Source organism: Rhinopithecus bieti, unplaced genomic scaffold (genome assembly GCF_001698545.2).
Source record: "Rhinopithecus bieti isolate Rb0 unplaced genomic scaffold, ASM169854v2 scaffold_11508, whole genome shotgun sequence".
Lineage (NCBI taxonomy): Eukaryota > Metazoa > Chordata > Mammalia > Primates > Cercopithecidae > Rhinopithecus > Rhinopithecus bieti.
In genome coordinates this window covers 629657-650074 of record NW_016806932.1, presented here as the reverse complement: position 1 = coordinate 650074, position 20418 = coordinate 629657, and the positions used below count along the sequence as shown (strand labels likewise).

Sequence of the window (20418 nt, the reverse complement as noted above, 5' to 3'; positions counted from 1 at the left end):
TTTCTCTCCTTCTATCCCCTCTCTGTCAGTGCCTCATCTGGCCTCTTGGGACCTCTGACCTCCCCGACTTTCTCCAGGGCAGTAACCAGCCAGGCCACTTCTTAGACCTCATCATCTGGTTCTCCCATCTGAGCCACCTCCAAAATCTCTAACCCTCAGCCCCCTGACTACAACCTCCTCCCGTGGAATCCCATAGCTCAGCAGTATCTTAAGGGTCATTTGGTTCAACTTGCACATCTCAAAGAAAAGCCAGCTGCAGCTATTAAGTGATGTGACCACAGGCAAACAGCTGAGGGTGTTGCCTGTATGACCTGGGTAAGCGAAGAAACAAAACCTCAATTTCTATGCATGTAGAATGAAGATAATAGTAGTACTTTAGGGTTGGAAGAGGAACTGATTTAAAGTGAGCAAAGCACTTTAGTGAGAGGCAGCATTTGAATTAATAAGATCTCCTGACTTTCCTTCCTCAAACTGCCTCATCTGCTCTGCTCCCGTCAGTGACCTCAGTCCTCCAGCCTCTCCCTAACCCTGCAGACCATTCCTCCGTCTCTCTTTACTTCCCCATCCAGCCTGTGCCTGTCGCCTGCCCCTTCAGACTTTGTTCTCTGGCCATCCTCAGCCCTGGTCATCCCCATAAACACAATTTCTGCTTCTCCTCCTGGGCCATGGGGCATTGCTACGTAAAGCCATAAAAGGTGGGTGCTGACTGGATCCACCATGAACTCGACCAATTGATCTTTCTCTCTCCCGTGGACTACTTCAAGGTAAATTCCTCTTTGCAGTCCTTTCCGATGGGTGCCCAGTTCTGAGTAGACATGTTTGCTGAGTATCCCATGGCAGGGACCATTCAAAGCCAAGGCACAGAGGTGGTGAGATACAGCGGGTGATCAGGGAATGGCAGCAGTCTGGTTTGGCTGAACGTGTAGTGTCTATAGGAACATGGCCTTCTAAGTCCATTGTGATGGTTAATACTGAGCATCAACTTGATTGGATTGAAGGATGCCAAGTATTGATCCTGAGTGTGTCTGCCAGGGTGTTGCCAAAGGAGATTAATGTTTGAGTCAGTGGGCTGGGAAAGGCAGACCCACCATTAATCTGGGTGGGCACAATCTAATCAGCTGCTAGCATGGCTAGAATATAAACAGGCAGAAAAACGCAAAAAGGAGAGACTGGCCTAGCCTCCCAGCCTACATCTTTCTCCCGTGTAGGATGCTTCCTGCCCTCAAACATCGGACTCCCAAGTTCTCCAATTTTGGAACTCGGACTGACTGTCCTTGCTCCTCAGCCTGCAGACGGCCTATTGTGGGACCTTTTGATCATGTGTTAACACTTAATAAACTCTCCTTTATATATATATTCCATTAGTTCTGTCCCTCTAGGGAACCCTAATACACATACACCCGACAAGCTGGGCTTGAATCCTAGATCCACCACTTTTACCACCTGTATGACCTGGGTAAGCGAAGAAACAAAACCTCAATTTCTATGCATGTAGAATGAGGACAATAGTAGTACTTTAGGGTTGGAAGGGAACTGATTTAAAGTGAGCAAAGCACTCAGCACAGAGCCTATGACATCTAACCCCCAAATAAGTCCTAGTTCTTAGAATAACAGAACTACAGCCTGTCATGCAGATCACGGAGGATCTGAGACTTGACTTGGTGGTCAGTGGGCAGACATCGAGAGCTCCTGGGCAGAGGGGTTGGGAGGGCATGTCCAGAACTGTGGTTTATGACACTCACTTTGGTTGCTGAGTGTAGCGTGAATAACACTCTTAGAGCAGGAAGGGAGTGGAGTGGGGTCAGAGGGGCCAGTTGGAGACTAGATGCAAAAAGTGCCCAAGATGGCCTGGTGACAGTGGGGGTTGGTGGGGGTGGACATGGGGTGGTACACATCTTGGAGAGCACCATGAGTCTGTGACATGGGGTTTTTCATCTCTGGGTCAGGCATAAATTAGGCTCTTCTCCATTCCTTCTGTTCTGAAAGCCAGGGATTCTTCAGGCAGCTCTGCCTCCTGCTGGGTTGTGGCTGAGGTTCTCAGGCAGGGGAGCTCTGGCTTCACCAGGGCTGAGGTTCTCCAGGCTGGCTATGCACACCACAGTCACCTCCGCAGCTCTAAACGGCTGGCTCCACTCCCATCTCCCACCTACCCCAGGCACTGAATCAGTTCATCTGAGTGGTTCTGGGCGGAGATGGTGCTGAAGCTCTCCAGGTGACTCCACTATGCAGCCAGGATGGAACCGCAGTGAGACCAGGGACCAGGCCTCACCTGAGAGTTAGCACCAAGCTAGAGCACCCTGCCTTGTGCTACACCTCCAGCTGTCTCCAGGTGGGACAAGCAACTGCCACAATCTCTCGATTCTCAGGACAACTCTCTATTAGAGAATTGAGAGATTGTGACAGTTGCCCATTTGGACTGGTAAGACCTGTCACCAGGCCACTGTGGCAGTCTTCCAGATCTATCCAACAGCCACTGCCCCCGCTTCCTGCTGAACAGAGCTCCAGTTTGCTTCAGGTTGTGGCAGCAAAGTGTGCAAAGCGGGCTCCTCCCCGCCAAACCCGAGGGATGAACCTTGATGGATTGAAATCAACCACAGTAATGGTAGCCCCATCCATCTCTGCCAGGGCCTGGTGTGTGGCCATGTGACACAGCCTGGCCAATGAGATGTAAGGACAAGGTGACCAAGAGGCTTCTGGGAAATGTTTTCCTTCTCAGTGTAGAGATATACATAAAGAAGGCCCTTCCCCTTCCCCAGCTCAGTGTGGCCACCACCGTCTTGTGACCATGTGGGGAGACTTGACTGATCCTCCTTGGTCCCTGAACTGTAGGGCCAATCCTGAAGCATCCCAGTTCCAGTGATTGTTAAACAAAACAATAAATGTCCTTGGCGTGTAAGCTACTTTTGGTGGAATATTCTGTTATTTGCAGGCAAAAACTTCCAAAAGATACAGGCATGCTCACTGAGTAATGTCTCATAAGTGAGTTGGACAAATAATATTGGGTTTCTGATGGTCTCAGTTGGTCTCTTTTAACATCCAAGAGTTGTTCAGGATGAAGTAATTCATAGTTACAATCCTACTGACACTGACACACTCCCTGAAAACTAGAACCTCCTCCCTTCCAGTGAAATGCAGGGTCCTTAGAGACTCTGTAATCTACTGGTAATTAAATGGACCCTTATTAATTAGCAATCCTGTCAACAACTTGGCAGCTTGGTGGAGCACGTGGCCTGGGGTGGCAGGGGTGATACGGGATAGTGTACTTAAAGGTAAAGTAATACTTAGGTGCACAGGTCACAGCTGAGCCCCAATAAAGACAGGATTTATATAGACATTTTAGCTGATAAGTTTTAGGACAATTCCACAGTCTCATGTCTATCCAGTTCCATGAAGTTAGTTAATTTTCATTGAATTATAAATTTCCAGCAAGTTGCATTTTAATGTATTTGTGCCTTTAAATTTGTATGCAAAGATTGCATAGGCTGTCCATTTGATGAACTCCTCACACTATATTGTGTGATATATATAATTAAAGCACCAAGATTCTATACTGACAAAAGCAGAAAGTGTCTTGAAGTGAATATTAGAATTCTAAATCGGCAATTTTCATTCCATGCCAGACGTATTTTTTCCCCCTGTGAGTCACAGCTCAGTTGTAGGTCCATAAAAATCAGCTGGGGGAGTGGGGGCGGGGGGTGGGAGGTAAGGGGGCGGGGAGAAGGGAGTGGTGAATTGTTGAACCATTAAAGAAGTATTAAGTATTTATTTAACATGTATCTTTTCAAAAATATATCTAATAGATAAATTAGGATGAGCTATAGATATTAAATAAGAGGTGTATGTGATAGAAACTATGATATAAACTATAAAATCTACTAGTACAGTCTGTATAAAAAGCATCTATGAGTTCATCATTCTGTTGCAATTTTTGCATCTGAGACTGCATAAAACTGTATCATTACCCAATCTCCTGCCTATATAATTCTTGCTTTAATTCAAAATCCAGAAATTCAGAAGGCATTTTCAAGTGAATGTAAAGATTCTTAAGTTCCTCTTGATCCCTATAGCCCCACGCAGCAAATACTCTGGGATAAGTGAGAGGAGGAAATAAAGAGCACAGCTTGACAGCTTCAGTAGCCTACAAAGTACCTTTCCATGCTGGGGACAAAATGCATGTATAATAGCAGCATGGTGTACTGAACTTGGGCATCAAGATCCCCAGATCTCGGGTCCTTTTACTAGCTGTGTGCCTGTGGGCCGACTAGTTCACCTCCCTGAACCTCAGTTTTCTTCCATCTCAAATTCAGATACCTACTTTCCAGGCTTCTAATAAACTCCAAATTAGACAAAAGAAACGAAGTGTCCCAAATAAAAGCAATTTGGAAACTATAAAGTGCTTTATAAATGTCAGATACTTATAATACTTTGTCTTCCTCTTTAATCTCTCTAAAGTATATGAAACATGTCAACAGTTTTGTTTCTAAAGCAATGCCACTTACAAAACCGATGTAAAACTCTGTAAAATAGCCATCAGGTAACAGTGGAGAAACAGCCAGGTCAGTATAATATGCCACTGCTGTGACAGCCGAAGTATTTTCTCATATAGTGTCCTGCAGTGAGGTAAGCTGGGGAGCTTCATTGGTTCAAATAACTGCTTCCTCTAATTCTACCCATGTCATTCTTTTCAATTGTTCTAATTTGCCCAGCAGATATTTCCTGGCCAGCTGAGTTGGGTAGCATCAGGTTCCAGTAGCTTGCTTACGGTCTATTTTAGACCAAGATCCTAAGGTGTAAGACCACAGCTAGTAATTGGCTGTACCAGAGGTTTTTAGGCTGATGTTTCCACTGAGATGGTAATTATGTAATCATCAGTTCCAAGTGAGGTGAGGCAGAGTCTCCGTAGGGCAGGTTACAAAGAAACCTAAGACCCCCTCAACCCCTCACCCAGGCTGAAGCTAAAAATAAAGGGTCAGAGAGTGGAAAGGGAAGATGTGTGGGAAAACTTCCTTGGAGAAAGGAGTGTGGGGTGCTATGCCTTCATCTCAAGCCAGCGAGAGGGGCTTCCCCAGGGGCCTGGGACTGCCAGAGACTGTAGTTACGTGGCCTGGAGAACTGGAGCCTGACTCACTCTTGGGTAAGCTAAAGCTCCCGCCTATGGCAGCCTGGAAGGGGCTGCACCCAGACAGGCCTGAGCTCTCAGAATCACTAGGGTAACAGATGTGTGGGTTTTCCCTTGGGACCTCTCTAAAGGGGCACTGAAAGCTGGAATAAACCCTGTGTTTTTAGGATTTTCAGGAGCCCCCAGGAGGGAGGTCCCCATCAGTGGGAGACTCCAAAGGATCAGGAAAGACCTACATGAGCTGCTTTAACCACAGGCCAGCACACCAAGCTTGAAGCTGCTCAACTACAGGAAGAAATGCTCCATCTCCTTCCTTCACCTCCTTCTCCTCACTGCCAGTTTGATTCAACCTGGGTCTTAAACAACCTCTAGTGAATAGGGGGGCGGGTGGGGGGCAAGCCTAAGCCTAGTGCACCCCTTCAGGGAAGGCCAGCTAGAGAGCTTAAACCGGGGCTGGAATGGGGAGGAAGACTTACTTTCTGTGAAGTTTGATGCATTTGTTTAAATCTTGCACCCAACATTATAGTTTTGAAATGAAGCTGTGGTTGAGATTTAGTTATGACAGGACTGTCAGTTATCTAAGAATGAGGAGAAAAATCCAGGGCTTTACCCCCAAATTTCTTCCCATCCAGGGACAGGAGAAGATAACCAGCACTGAATAAAATTTAAAATGATAGCGAGAGACCAGAATAAAGTGGCATTGTATCACGTCTCACAAGCTGTGAATTCAAAACACATAGTTTTATTTAAAACGGGCAATGGTCCATTTCACAATGGAGTCCACTGACCAGTAAATGGGAATTGTTGATATGTCATGTTGAGTCACTGGAAAATACTTTAATCCTGAAGAACACAAAATATTTTGTTTCGGGTCCTAAAATTATCCAATCAATGAATAGGTACTTATTTTCTGTTATGTTTGAAATCCTCCTGAGTATTTTGAAGAATATTTACGTTCCTTTAGTTCAGGTTAGCATCATTTCCTACCTGGAACGATGCCTTACACATGGTATGTGTTCAAAAATATTTTCAATTTAGTTCTTCTTTACAAGATGCTTAGCACCAAAGGAAGTGGCATTTTTCCAATGTTGATGACAAATAGCACTTCAGCTGGAAAATCCCCATATTTATAAAACGTGGTGCAAACCTGAATGGAGAGTGCTTATGATCTCACTTGTATTTAACACCGTAAAGTGTTGCTAAATGGTCTAATAGGAGAGAAGGGAATTTAAACTAGAAACACATAAATGGAGTGCTTTTGCCGTTCAACTGTGATCACGAACAAAAAACGATTGGCCACGGGGGACCTAGACTGGAATCTCCTTCTCCTGATCACTACACCTCAGGCCCCCAGTTTCTCTCCTGTGGATGGGGACGCCAGGCTGCCTCCTCAGATTCAGAAGGTACGATTACGTGCATACTCTGGGAACTCTGAAGTGCTCTACAAATGCAAGGGCTTAATAACAGCCAACAGTTTAATAGTCGTTGATTGCCACGTGCATAGCTCTTTACATCTATTTTCTCATGCAACCTTCATAACAGCCCAAGACCTCCATAGGTACTATTATTAATATTTCCTGCCACTTGACATCGGAGGAAACAGGCTCAGCAAGCGGCTCCAAGTTATACAGAGCCCTAACCTGAGCCAGTAAATCCTTCTTACCCGCAAGCATTAAGCTTCCGGCCTGCCTGTTGTTATTTAACAGATGCGCTGGGATCCGATAGGGGAGCAACAGATGTGGCTCGGCAAATTGCTAATTTAAAAGCGGACACCTGCCCATGATGCCGGCTCTGCTCTGACCTCCCGGCCTCCAGCCCTCTCCAGGCTCCTCCCACCCGCTCCGGCCGTCGCCACGCCTCGGAGCTTCTACGCATGCGTTGGCGGGACCCGCGCAGGCCCAGTGGCCGAGCGGCGACCTGGGGCTACCCCGCCAGCGCCAGCGCCGCTTCCCTGGCCGCTGCCCGGAGAGAGCCGGAGGATGAGCTGAACCCCGCAGCCGCTGCTATCTCAAGCGCTCATCACAGGTGCTTTGGGTCAGGCCGGAAGCCTCCTTCCCTGCGCCCTCGCCAAGCTCGTTCCCCGGCCGGCTCCACCCGCCCTGCAGCGGCCTGGCCCCGCAGTCTGGCTGCCCGGGCGGCGGCGGCGGGAGGTAGTTTGTGTACGGTTACTATGGAGACGCTGGCGTCCGGGTGAAGTGGGAGGGTGGCCGGGCGGGGTGAGGATGCTGCTGCGCTCTGCCCTGGCCGGGACCGTGGAAGAGCGGGCACTGCCGTGGGTAGGGGACCCGCTGTCTGCGTGGGTGGTGAGGTCTCCCCTGCGGCTCACCGGGGATCCCTCTTGCAGTCTTCTGCCTGTGTGTCCTCGGATAGGGTAGAGAGGCGATGAGTGCCCTGTGCATGTTGTCAGGGGTCCGGAGCGGTTGTCTTTATTTATGTACTGTAGCACTTAGCCAAGTGCGTGGTGGTTAATAGAAGCCCAGTAATATTTGTTGAATGAGAGTGGTAGACTAAGGGGCTTTGTCTAGGCAGGCGGTGACCGGGCCAGAGTCATACAGTTTATATCTGGGCACTTTCAGGCAACAGGGCCTCAATAAATAAAAATGTATGTGTAACAATATTTAACATACGTTAAAATCATGGAGTGTATACATAATGCCTTTTGTGATCCATTCCCACAAGTAACACAACAGATCTTATGTCCCACCCTGATTTATAATTATTATACTTTAACTTGGTTGAAAAGCAAGCACCATTTATTATTTTTGTCCTGGTTTCTTAATCGATGGGATTCTGGTTAGTTGTTGATGTTAATTTGGCATCGCTGATATTCAATAAAATGCTTAATAAAAATTATCTGTTTTCATAAAGGCAAGCACCACCTACCCGCCGTTTTAAAGGAGAAATACCTAATGTAAATGAGTTGATGGGTGCAGCAAACCAACATGGCACATGTATACCTATGTATCAAACCTGTACGTTGTGTCCATGTACCATAGAACTTAAAGTATAATAATAATAATAAACTTTATGTATAGAAACACTGAACAAACGTCATTCTCTCTTTTGCAGTTTCTTTTTTAAAATGCAGTTTTTCATTCGTGGAAATGAGTTTGCTGTATCCTTTTATCATGTAGCACTTGGGCAATAATTGTTAACGTCTGTTAACATTGTTAACATTTTAAGGGCCGTATTAAAAAATGTTAACATTTTTTAAGCACCGTCTAACGCACTTTACATGTATTATATCATTTAATTCTTCAAACAATCCTATGAGGCAATTATTACCATGCACCTTTTACAGATGAGGAAACTGATGCTTAGAGATATTAGAGGCATTGCCCAAGGTCACATGGCTGTGAATTGTCAGCATTTAAACCCTTACTCCAGCATCTAAGCACTTAACCACTGCCTCTTTGGATGCTCATATTAATACAAAAATGATTCAGAGTTACGGAAGGGTCCTGAGTGTTTATTTGCAGGGAAGACTGTGAAACTGGCCTGCTTTTCCCCTGTTGCAGACATCCTGGTAGTGCAGTGTTGCATTTAGCAAGAAGGCTCTGGTTCCAGTGGCTATTAGCAGCAACGGTAAAGACAGGTCTTTATAATTAGTTACAAACTTCTGTAAATTATGACTCTGAACTTTCCCCCAGACCAGTAAGAAATATCTTGTTGAAAAAAAAGTCTTCACTTTCAAATTTCCTACTGCTGGTGGTGTTCACCCTCTAGAGGTCCTGTGGATACCACAGACTCAGGATAGTGTGATGCAAGACAGAACTCAACCTCTTTCTTCTTTCCTCTTGAAGTCTGCTTCTCCTGTTTCTTTTTAAAGGCTCCTTGCCCTCTGGCTCCCCTAGGTTTGCATACCTGGCGTTGTTTCTGGCCTCTTCCTGGAATCATGGATGCCAAATCCTGTTAATTCTGTTCTCAGTTTTTAATTCTGTTCTCAGTGCACCTCACTTGTTCTCGTCTCTCCTCTAACCTCTGCTTCACCTTGACTCCTGTATCTCAGGCTTTCCATACTTCACTCATTCATCACAACATTGAGTCCTACTCTGTGCAGGCAACTTGAAATAAAGACAAGTCAGGGAAAGGAGGCTAAATCTGAACTCATCTGACCACATAACATCAAGACAGATTTGAAATAAGGTCCAGATTTCATAATTCACTGTAACAAATATCTCCAGTTAGAGAAACGATGCAGCCTTCATCTGAAAATGTCTTAGCTCAAGTCTATATTTAAAAATGGAGTCTAGTGATTATGTAAGTGTTGACCTTCAACTGTGCCTCACGTGGAGGGTTGGGGCGGAGAGTCTCGGGCCAATACCACATGCACAGGCAATTCTAACACAGTGGGAGGGTGGAGTAGCAGAGACCAGCTGGGGGCCTTTGTGGAGTCTGGAGGAGGGGCCCTTAACTCAGGTTAGCAGGGTGGGAGAGGCATGTTCAGGAAAGCTTCCTTGAGGAAATGACCTTAGAGAGTTAGCTGGGTGATTACATAAAAACTGTCCGATTTCACTACTTCTGATCTTTGCCTTCCTTTCCTTCCTGCCCATCTCTGCCAGATCACATCATCCCTCAAAATGTTGTATTTGATCTGCTCATCAACTTTTAAATTCTCGCCATTTAATTTAGTCGGTTCAGCCCCAATCACCATTTTCAGAGTTCCCCTTGTCCACACACACCCTGTATGTCTTGATGCTTTGCATTGGCTCACTTGCTGACTTTGTTGGAACTTCCTTCTCTACTCCAGCTCCAGTGCCAGCCACTGCCACTTGCTCAAATTCAGCCCTTTTTTTCACAACCTAGCTCAAACAACACCTCTTCCAGGAAGTCTACCTGATGTCTTCCCCCAATCAGAAATCTCTTCTTCCTTTGTGATCACATAAATAATTTGTCTCTATTTTTCTTTTTTTATTGCTGCCATCAGTTTCCACCTTGTATTTAAATCATTTGAGTATAAGCAGGGTAAATACTCAGCTGGTACATACCAAGAAGGCTGTTCCTGTTGGGAAAATATTGGGGTCTCTATGTGAGTGGGTAAATAGTTGCAGCCCCAATGCCTCTAAGTGCCCCACCTACCACCCCATCTAGTGGGTAGGAGTTTGAATATTATCTGTGGGCATGTATCATAGCTTTTTTTCTATTGCTTAAGACGCTGTCCAGACCATAGATTACATGGTGGCTCACACCTGTAATCCCAGCACTTTGAGAAGCCGAGGAGAATAGCTTGAGCCCAGAAGTTTGAGACCAGCCTGGACAACATAGCGAGACCTCATCTCTAGTTATTTTTTAAAAAAAACTCTGTCCACATTGCAAAATTGTTGTGGGGTTAATTGAGATAATGCAGTCAAGAGTACTTAGCACAATGCTTGGTGTTAAAGTAAATGTTTATCTCACATTAGTGGTTCTTGCTTGAGAGTGAAGATGGTTTTGTGTTCCTCTTAGGAAACAGTTAATCAATACTACTGGCTGAATGGATTTGCTCGACTTGGCAGGAAAATTTTGTAAAGTTAGAATTTCTGTAGGACTATTGTGTTGTGGTTCAGGTATACTTTAAGTAGATAAGCTTTCAGGTCATGAGTGATTAATTCTTCAAGTTGGCAAAAACCATCTATAATAATTTGTAGTTTAACAAATAACAATTTAAAAGTCCTCCCCCCACAGCCCCACTTCTAATTCTTCTAAGTCAGTTCACATGTATTATTAAATATTTCCATGATTGATTTAGTGAATATTAACATATGATCATAACATATTGTGCAGATTTTACATTATTGTACAAGTTTCTCACAATATAATTGTTAAAGTGAGATTTGGTGGAAAAAGAGAAGAACAAGGATAGAGAAAGTTGTGTTAGAATTTTGGTAAAATTATAGACAAAATATTTTCAGCCCTGTAGCTACATTGTTTCTGTCAGTATAGTATTTGGTCAGTCTAAATTCCTGTATGCCCCAGGTAATTCACAGAATTTTTGGAATTTGACCTGAGTGAATGTTCCTGCTTCATCACTCTCTGAAAGAGTATAGTTTTTAATACAAAACTATACTCCTAGCCAGAGAGAATCTTAGGTCAGGAGTGAGAGTCCGTTATTACTCCCCACAGAACTTTCTCTAATCTTTATTAGATTTGCCAGATTACTTTTGGACATTGTTAGACTAATTAGTGCCATGTGAGGCCAAAGGGGTGGCAAACCTGATTTAGGCTCTGGAAGAAGCCTGTTTATTGTACAGAAACCTCTTCTCACTTAGTGGCATAATTTCTTACTGCAGTAGGTCTTTTAGAAACAGACCAACAAACCTGTCATGGCCGCTTAAGTTAGATGTTATGGGACTGAATTTGTATTATGCATCCAAAAATAATATACATATATGTAGGTATAAAAAATTGTGTATATATTTTAAATAATTATCATTGAATATTTTAAAGTGAAAGCCAATCATTTCAAAAGTATTAGAAATAAAATGTACTAGGCCCCTCATCGTTTTTGATAGTTATATTAATGAACATAATTGTAGAGACTGTGCTTAAATTCAAAATCCTGTATCAAAAATTCCTAAAATAGCATTGCTTATCAAGTAATTTTTTTACTATTTTAACTCAACACCTGGCATTTCCATATGAAAAGTATGACATATCGTTTATAGTTTTCATCAGAAACTCTTGGGTTGGGGCCTGTGCAGAGCTAAACAAATGTCCTTGTTGTCTGTTGTTATGTAACAATGTTTAGAATCATAATATAGTAAATCTTTTTTGTCTAAGGAATCACCTGTTAATTCTACTTATAGAAATGGAATATTTTTAGTTTCCTGGGGAATATGTCACAAAGCAGTTTTCTGTTTTGCAGAAGTTATTCTAAAATTGGGCAGCTGAAATAGGTGGAAAATCCATGTAGACCTCTGTCTCTCTAGAGATATGGCATTTTATGGGGTTCAAGTTCTTTTTTAAGAAACACCTAATGCCATGTACTCATTAGAATTACGTTTTAAAAATCTGTCCTATTTTAAAGTTTAGATTTGTCTCCATGGAACACACCAACGTTTGAGAAGGATCTGCATTCTCATGGCCCTTGTAATGACTTTAACTGTTTCAGAAAGGGGTGTTGGGAAAGGATCAGTTGGTATTGATATTTGGTATTTATTTACTTAGGTCACTACCTCAAATTATAGGTGAGTTGGATCAATTCATTCAGTTGTATCATGGACAAATGTGGGGCTGAACCATTCTCTCAGGTTTGTTGCAAAATCAAGTGTCCTTTAGAAATACAACATTTCTGTCTAAAATTTAACCTTATAGTATCACATAGTGTGGAGGGCAGTGGGGAAGAAAAGGAAACTGTAAACATTTTAACGGAACCCTCAGTGTTTTTTGTAGGCTGAAGACGATGAGATGATTCGCTCTTCCTATTCTGTCTTCTTTCATGATTAGTCTTTCTCTCTGGGTTTAGCTTTCATCCTGGGTTTCTTCCCTGCACATCTTTTTCCTCAGTTGTTATATTTTGAGGAAATTTTCCTCTCTACATTTTGAGAGTTGTTCTCAGATCCTAACCTTCTGACTGCTTGGTGGATTTTAATTAAAATTCATTCAGATTTTAAAGCTTAATATAGAGGAATGATTTAGTATATGGATAGGCTTAAGCATTCATTTTATAAAGTCCTGGATAAAATAATTAATGGTTTTGTACCATGTATTTGCAGGGCGTGGTGTCTATCTGAAGAATATTTTACTTTCAAAGGAAGGATGCTGTCTCCAGATGATAAAATGTTAGGAAAACTGGATCCATTTTATCGACCTTCAGTGTCCAAGCGGAAGACCAGTGCAGAAATCATAAGTGAAGCACGAAATGCATTAAGAACAGTTAGAACCCAAAGACCATTTACACCACAGGAAGCCCAAAGAAAACTATTCGGACCTGCATCCTCAAGAACATCAGAAAATAGACCTCCTTCCTCCTTCAGGTATATGGTATTTCGCATTCATGTTCACTCAGATATTTAAGCACCAGGTTATACTTTCCCTTAATTCTACTTATGGATAGTTTTTAAAAATAGACTTATTTTTTAGAACAGTGTTAGGTTCACAGCAAAATTGAGTGGAAGCTACAGAGATTTCCCATGTACCCCCTACTACGACACATCCACAGCATCTCATTATCACCATCCCCCACCAGGGTGGTACATTGGTTACAATCGACGAACATACTTTGACACACCATTATCATTCAAAGGCTGTAGTTCACATTAGGGTTCACTCTTGGTATTGTACATTTTATGTGTTTGGACAAATTTCTGATGACACGTAACCACTATTATAATATTATGCAGAGCAGTTTCACTGCCCTACAAATTCTTCACTCTGCTTATTTTTCACTTCCTTCCCCCACCCCCTAGCAACCACTGATCTTTTTACTGTCTCCACAGTTTTGCCTTTGCCAGAACGCCATATAGTTGGATTATGTAGTATGTCAGCTTTTCAGATTGGCTTCTTTGACTTAGTAATATGCATTTAAGTTTCCTCCACGATTTATCATGGCTTGAATAGCTCATTTCTTTTTAGTGCTGAATAATATTTGATTGTCTGGTTATACAACAGTTTATCCATTCATCTACTGAAGGACATCTCATTTGCTTCCAAGTTTTGGCAATTACAAATAAAGCTGCTATAAACATCCATGTGTAAGTTTCTGTGTGAACATAAGTTTTCTTTTTTGAGACGGAGTCTTGCTCTGTTGCCCAGGCTGGAGTGCAGTGGTGTGATCTCGGCTCACTGCAAGCTCTGCCTCCCGGGTTCATGCCATTCTCCTGCCTCAGTCTCCCAAGTACCTGGGACTATAGGTGCTCACCACCATGCCAAGCTAATTTTTTTTTTGTATTTTTAGTAGAGACGGGGTTTCACCATGTTAGCCTGGATGGTCTCAATCTCCTGACCTCGTGATCCGCCCACCTTGGCCTCCCAAAGTGCTGGGATTACAGGCATGAGCCACCACACCTGTTGAAGTTTTCAACTCCTTTGGGTAAATACCAAGGAGCATGATTGCTGGATCTTATGGGAAGATTGTGTTTAGCTTTGTAAGAAACTGCCAAGCTGTCTTCCAAAGGGGCTGTATCATTTTGCATTCTCACCAGCAATGAATGAGAGTTCCTGTTCCTCACATCCTTGCCAGCATTGGCATTGTCAGCGTTCTAGATTTTGGCCATTCTAATGCGTGTGTAGTGGTATCTCATTGTTCTGATTTACTTTCCCTGGACATATGATGTGGAGCATCTTTTTATATATTTATTTTACATATGTGTGTATTCTTTGGTCAGGTGTCTGTTAAGGTCTGTGGCCCATTTTTTAAATGGGTTGTTTGTGTTCTTGTTGAATTTTAAGAATTATTTGTGTATTTTGCATAACAGTTCGTTATCTTACATGTCTTTTGCAAATGTTTTCTCCTGCTCTGCGGCTTTTCTTCTTCTCTTGATGTTGTCTTTTGCAGAGCAGAAAATTTTAATTTTAATGAAGTCAAGCTTATCAATTTCTTTCATGGATCTTGCTTTTGGTGTTGTATATTAAAAGTCACCGGAATACCCAAGGTTTTCTAGACTTTGTCCTGTGTTATGTTTTAGGGATTTTATAGTTTTGTGTTTTACATTTAGGTCTATGACCCATTTTGAGTTAATTTTTGTGAAGGGTGTTAGGTTTGTGTTTTGTTTTTGTTTTGCACGTAGATGGTTGATGTCTAGTTGTCCTAGCACTGTTTTTTTTGTTTGTTTGTTTGTTTGTTTTTTAGGAATATGAGCCAAGGTTTTACTTGTCAATTTCTTGCATTTGAAGTACTCTTTGATAACATCCTTGGCTTGAGACTCTTTTCCATAGTCCTACCATACAACTACAACCAGCCATTTTATGGGGTTTCCCTCCCTGTCAGTTTTAGAGAAACCTACCCATTACCCTAGTTTCTTGTCATCAACCTTAGTTAGGTTGATTTGGTGTTCAGCTCAAAGGGCCTCCATCAAGTTGACATAGACAGGCTCATCACAGTTAGATAGAAGCAACAAAGATGGGCTTGGCTCTTGTCTGAGGCTTTGACAGCTTTGCAAATTCCATGTGCTAGGCTGTCCTGGATGAGAGTGGTCTTCAGCACCTCTTTTAAAGCAGTATAAACATCCACTGCACCTCCAGCAGCAGTGTCTTCTTTGGCTATGGCAATGGGTTATGAGTGAAGGTGGATCTTGAATGCATGGAGCCTCCACCTCCGTGAAAGAGCCCAGCACCATTTTTTGAAAAAGCTATGTTTTCTCCATGGTATTGCCTTTGCTCCTTTGTCAAAGATCAGTTGACTGTATTTATGTCAGTCTACTTCTGGGCCCTCTATTCTGTTCCATTGATCTATTTGTTTATTCTTTCACCAGTGCTATACTGTCTTTATTATTGTAGCTTTATAATATGTCTTAAAGTCAGGGAGTGTCAGTCCTTTAAATTTGTTCTTCTTGTTCAACATTGTGTTGGCTATTCTGGGTCTTTTGTCTCTCCATAGAAACTTTAGAATCAGTTTGTCGATATCTACAAAATGACTTGCCAGGATTTTCATGGAGATTGCATTGAATCTATAGATCAAGTTGGGAAGAACTGACATATTGACAACATTGAGTCTTCCTAGCCATGAAAATGGAAGATCTCTCCATTTTCTTAGTTTTTTGATTTCTTTCACTGAGTTTTGTAGCTTTCCTCATCTGGATTTTATCCATATCTTGTTAGATTTATAAGTATTTAATTTTTGGAGTGCTAATTTAAATGATAATATGTTTTCATTTCAGTTTCCAACCTTGTATCTTGCAACCGTACTATAATCACTTATTAGTTCCAGGAGGTTTTGTCAGTTCTTTAGGATTTTCTACATAGATAATCCTGTTATCTGCAAACAAAGAGTTTTATTTCTTCCTTCCCAATCTGTATGCTTTTAATTTCTTTTTCTTATCTTATTGCATTAGCAGGGGTGTTCTGTATGATACTGAAAAGCAATAGTAAGAGGGGACATCCTTGCTTTCTTCGTCATCTTAGTGGGAAAACTCTTTCTTACCATAAATATGATGTTAGCTGTAGGTTTCTTGTAGATATTCTTAGAAGTTTTCTTCTATTCCTAGTTTGCTAAGAATTTTTATTATGAGTGTTGGATTTTGCCACATGCCTTTTCTATATCTGCTAATATGTGTCTTCTTTAGCTTGTATTTTCTGTTATCTTCTTTAGCTTGTGGTGTGATAGATTACATTGATTGATTTTCAAGGTAGTTGTCTTTTTAAGTTTCAGTTTTGTTCAAGATTCCTAGAAGTGATTCCAAACACTGGTTCAGGAAGTTACTTTGGAATGAAATGGTTACTAGCAGTTGTCCCATACCAGCTTTCTGAAGTGATGTGAACAAAGCTTTTTAAAAAATTCCTCTATACACTTATTCTTTTCATTATTCAGTATTTTTCAAACTTCCTAAATGTAATCAAAAGACTTCTTAATAAACTGTTTTAAGTACAATAACATTAAAAAATGTTTTTCCTGAAGGCTTATGCATCGCATCCTTTTACTTGCTTGTAGCTAGAGTTAACTAATATATACTATAAATAAAGAAATAATTCTTCACAAACTAACTCTCTGCACCATCTTTTATGCTAGCCTCCATGCATCCAGTTTTGAGTCATCTGATTCCAGGCCTATCTCTGGCACACGTCTTAGTCCACTAGAGCTGGTGAGTACTTTATATAATCACCAGTACTTTATATTAAGTTGTGAAATGAAATTGGCCAAAAATACTTGGAATCAGTATTTATATATGCTATGATAATTATCATGTACACCTAAATAGACTAATAATTTAATATGAAAGCAGATTCTTTTATATTGTTCAAATGTAATGGGTAATATCTAATTAAATACTTCTATAATTTACCTATAGTTTGATAATAAAGAAGAATTTTAAAATATATAATAACTTGGTAAGCAATATTTCACAGTATTTTGCTTTCTTAGTTATACATACATATTTTCTTAAGTTGTATATACAAAATATGTATAATTTAAAGTTATATATCTTATACATGTATAAAATCATATATTTATATGTAGTCTCTTTATATATACACATTTACATATAAATATATGTAGTCAAAGATTTATTACAAAAAAAGTAACAAAAATCCAGTGATCTCCTGTCCCCTTATTCTTCATTGTTCCCCTCTCAGTGGCTTTCACTTTAAGCTCTTTTGACACATCCTTTTAGGATTTACATCCAGACTTCCCAATGCCACACTGTCTTGCTGCTTTCTGACTTATGAGCTTGAGGAATTATCTAATGACTTCTAAGGAAGATGAAGATTTTGTTTCTGTCTGTCTTTTTGCCTCTTATCATAATGTGTTCACCTTTTCTATCCCCATTATTACTCCCATATAGATATAAAACTTTGGTTAGATCTGTTTTCTCTGACTATGATTACATAAACCTGTTCATAGTTGAGCTTTGAATTAATGATAAATTCTCCTTTCCTGCACCACTTTTTGTTTTCCCTGGCATTAATAATTGCCTTACTTTTTAAGTTTTGTGTTATTAGTATTTCAAATTTCAACCCCAAACTCATCCCCAGTGGTCTTAATCTCCTTTTATGTTCAGGCACATGAGGCATTCTATGGATTTACCTCCTTGGAGAACTCTTCACACGACCTGCCCAACCACTTTCCCTGAGCACAGCTCTCCTGGGATGCCCCTCACCATCCTCCTGGGGAGGTGGCTTCTCTTTCTTGTGCTGGCTTTTTCCTGGTTCCTGTGTCTCAAGTCCTCTTTCTTGATTTTCTGTGGATTTGGTAGAGCATTCCCTCCCATAGTTTCTTGAGAAAGGGTACATGGGAAGTAAATTATTTGAAACTTTGATTCCTGTTTTTTCCTCTCTGGAAGTTTGTAGGATGTTTCTCTTTGTTTCTAGTGTTCTGAAATTTAATGACAATGGTCCTTTGTGTGTCTATTTTTATCAATCATGCTGGGCACATGAAGGGCCCTTTCAATGTGGAATCTCATGCCTTTCAGTAAACATGGATATTAATTGAATATTTAATATCATCATAGTGTCTTACCCACTTTTCGTTCTTTTGCTTTTCTGGAATTTATTATTCAGATAGAGGACTTCCTGGGCCAGGTGTGGTGGCTCATGCCTATAATCCCAGCGCTTTGGTGGGCCTAGGCAGGCCGATCACCTGGGATCAGGAGTTCGAGACCATAGTGACCAACATGCCGAAACTGTCTCTACTAAAAATACAAAATTAGCTGGGCATGGTGGTGTGTGCCTGTAATCCCAGCCACTTGGGAGGCTGAGACAAGAGAATTGCTTGAACTCAGGAGATGGAGGTTGCAGTGAACTGAGATTGCGCCATTGCAATCTAGCCTAGGCGACAAGAGTGAAACTCCATCTGAAAAAAAAAAAGATGTAGGACTTTCTGGACTGACACTTCAGTTTTCTTATTTTTTCTCTTTTCTGTTTCACATCTTTTTGTGGAAGAGACTGTGTTCTGATCCCTTTATTGAGTTTTTTAAATTTCTGCTATCATATTTTAATTTTCAAAAGATTTTCCCCTCTACATTATCTCTTTATATAGTAGTCTGTTCTTATTTCATGGGTGCAGCATGTTATCTGAGTATATTAGTGATAGTTTTGATTTTTTAATTAAGTTTTTCCCCTTTATAGTCTCTGTTGCATTTTTGTCTCTGCTTTTTATACTAGAGGCTTTCTCTGATGCCTCATGCTGTTTGTTTGGCTGCTCTCAAGAGTAGTGGCGGCTGGGCACAGTGGCTCACACCTATAATCCCAGCACTTTGGGAGGCCGAGGAGGGCGGATCACAAGATCAGGAGATCGAGACCATCCTGGCCAACACGGTGAAACCCAGTCTCTACTAAAAATACAAAAAATAGCCAGGCGTGTTGGCGGGTGCCTGTAGTCCCAGCTACTCGGAAGGCTGAGGCAGGAGAATGGTGTGAACCTGTGGGCGGAGCTTGCAATGAGCTGAGTTCGCACCACTGAACTCCAGCCTGGGTGACAGAGTGAGACTCTGTCTCAAAAAAAAGCAAAAAAGAGTAGTGGCGTGTGGATTGGGTTGGTCAACCTATAGGTGGTATCTACCCACACCTATAGTTAGGGGGATCTGGCTGGGCTGTGTTGTTGATGACACCCCAGTGGCAGTATCTTTAGGACTTTTCTTACGGGCTAGTCATATTCTCTGTAAAGAAGTATCTTGCACACTGTTTCCTGGATGTTAAAGTCTGGTTGCTAGCTTCCAGGTGCAGGAAGAAGGTGGGAATGCCCAGCATTTAGGTTATAAACATTCAGTTAACATCCATGTTTATAATAAGTACTCTGACACTCAACAATAAGGGTACTTATTGTTAGTACCCTTACTTATTGACCTCAGTTAACGAAGACCCTCTGTTTTACCTTCTTTAGAGAATAAACCCATCTTCTTCTGAGTTCAGTAGCCTGACTGCATGAAGCTGGGAAGGATGGAATTACACAGAATTTCAGCCAATCCTCCTAACTTTAGCCATTCCTCCCCTTCTACCTCTGCTACCAGAAGTACTTGGTGATACCACTTCCCTAGGCTTGTATGAGATTGGTATGTTAGTCAAGCGCTTCTCAATTTCTGTTACTCTGTGTGTGTGTGTGTGTGTGAGTATATGTGTGTGTGCACACGCATGTGCTTGTATGAATGTTTGTTTTGAATGAACTATTTGAAAGTAAGTTGCAGACATTGTGATATTTCATCCACAAAAATTTAAGTGTGCATCTCATATGAACAAGGACAGTCTCCTACATAGCCACAATACCATCATCATAGCTCAGAAAATTAGCATTACTCAGTAATATCATTTAATGTACAGTCCATGTCCAAATGACCCCAATTGCCTCAAAATGTATCTTACATTTTTAAAGTGTTTATCAGAATGCCTCTGTGAGAAAGATTATACTTGTTCATATATTGCAGATGACAGAAATAAGATCCCAAGATAGCAAGCATGAACCAATATTGCAAGAAATAATTTGCCACTTACTGTTGACACATGGCTTGTTAGTGTCTACAATCTTGGGAACCACTTGGGTTTTGAGCCAGCTACAGCCTGAGGTCCCAGTTCGGCAGCTCAGTGGCTCTACCTTTTTGTAGAATAAAGAGTGGCTTTTTATTCTATGATTCTGTAGTTTGACTCCTATAAATTGCTTTTAATATTACTGTAGTTTTTTGAGGACTCACTCAGTTTGGGTCTACCCTTCCCTTAAAAAAAAAAAATCTCAT

The 20418-nt window shown here is 41.5% G+C and overlaps 1 protein-coding gene across 10 annotated transcripts in view; it reads left to right on the top strand.

Annotated features, from left to right (window-relative positions):
• Positions 1-7006: 7006 nt before the first annotated feature.
• ARMC2 (armadillo repeat containing 2) overlaps positions 7007-20418 on the top strand; it is a 129534-nt gene continuing 116122 nt past the window's right edge. For 2 of the 10 annotated variants that reach the window (XM_017878740.1, XM_017878734.1), the window contains exons 1-3: positions 7288-7391; positions 12814-13074; positions 16764-16836. In XM_017878740.1, the coding sequence (XP_017734229.1) occupies positions 7342-7391; positions 12814-13074; positions 16764-16836 (384 nt within the window). In that variant the 5' untranslated portion in view covers positions 7288-7341. The other 8 variants (XM_017878735.1, XM_017878737.1, XM_017878741.1 and 5 more) reach the window with 8 other exon arrangements.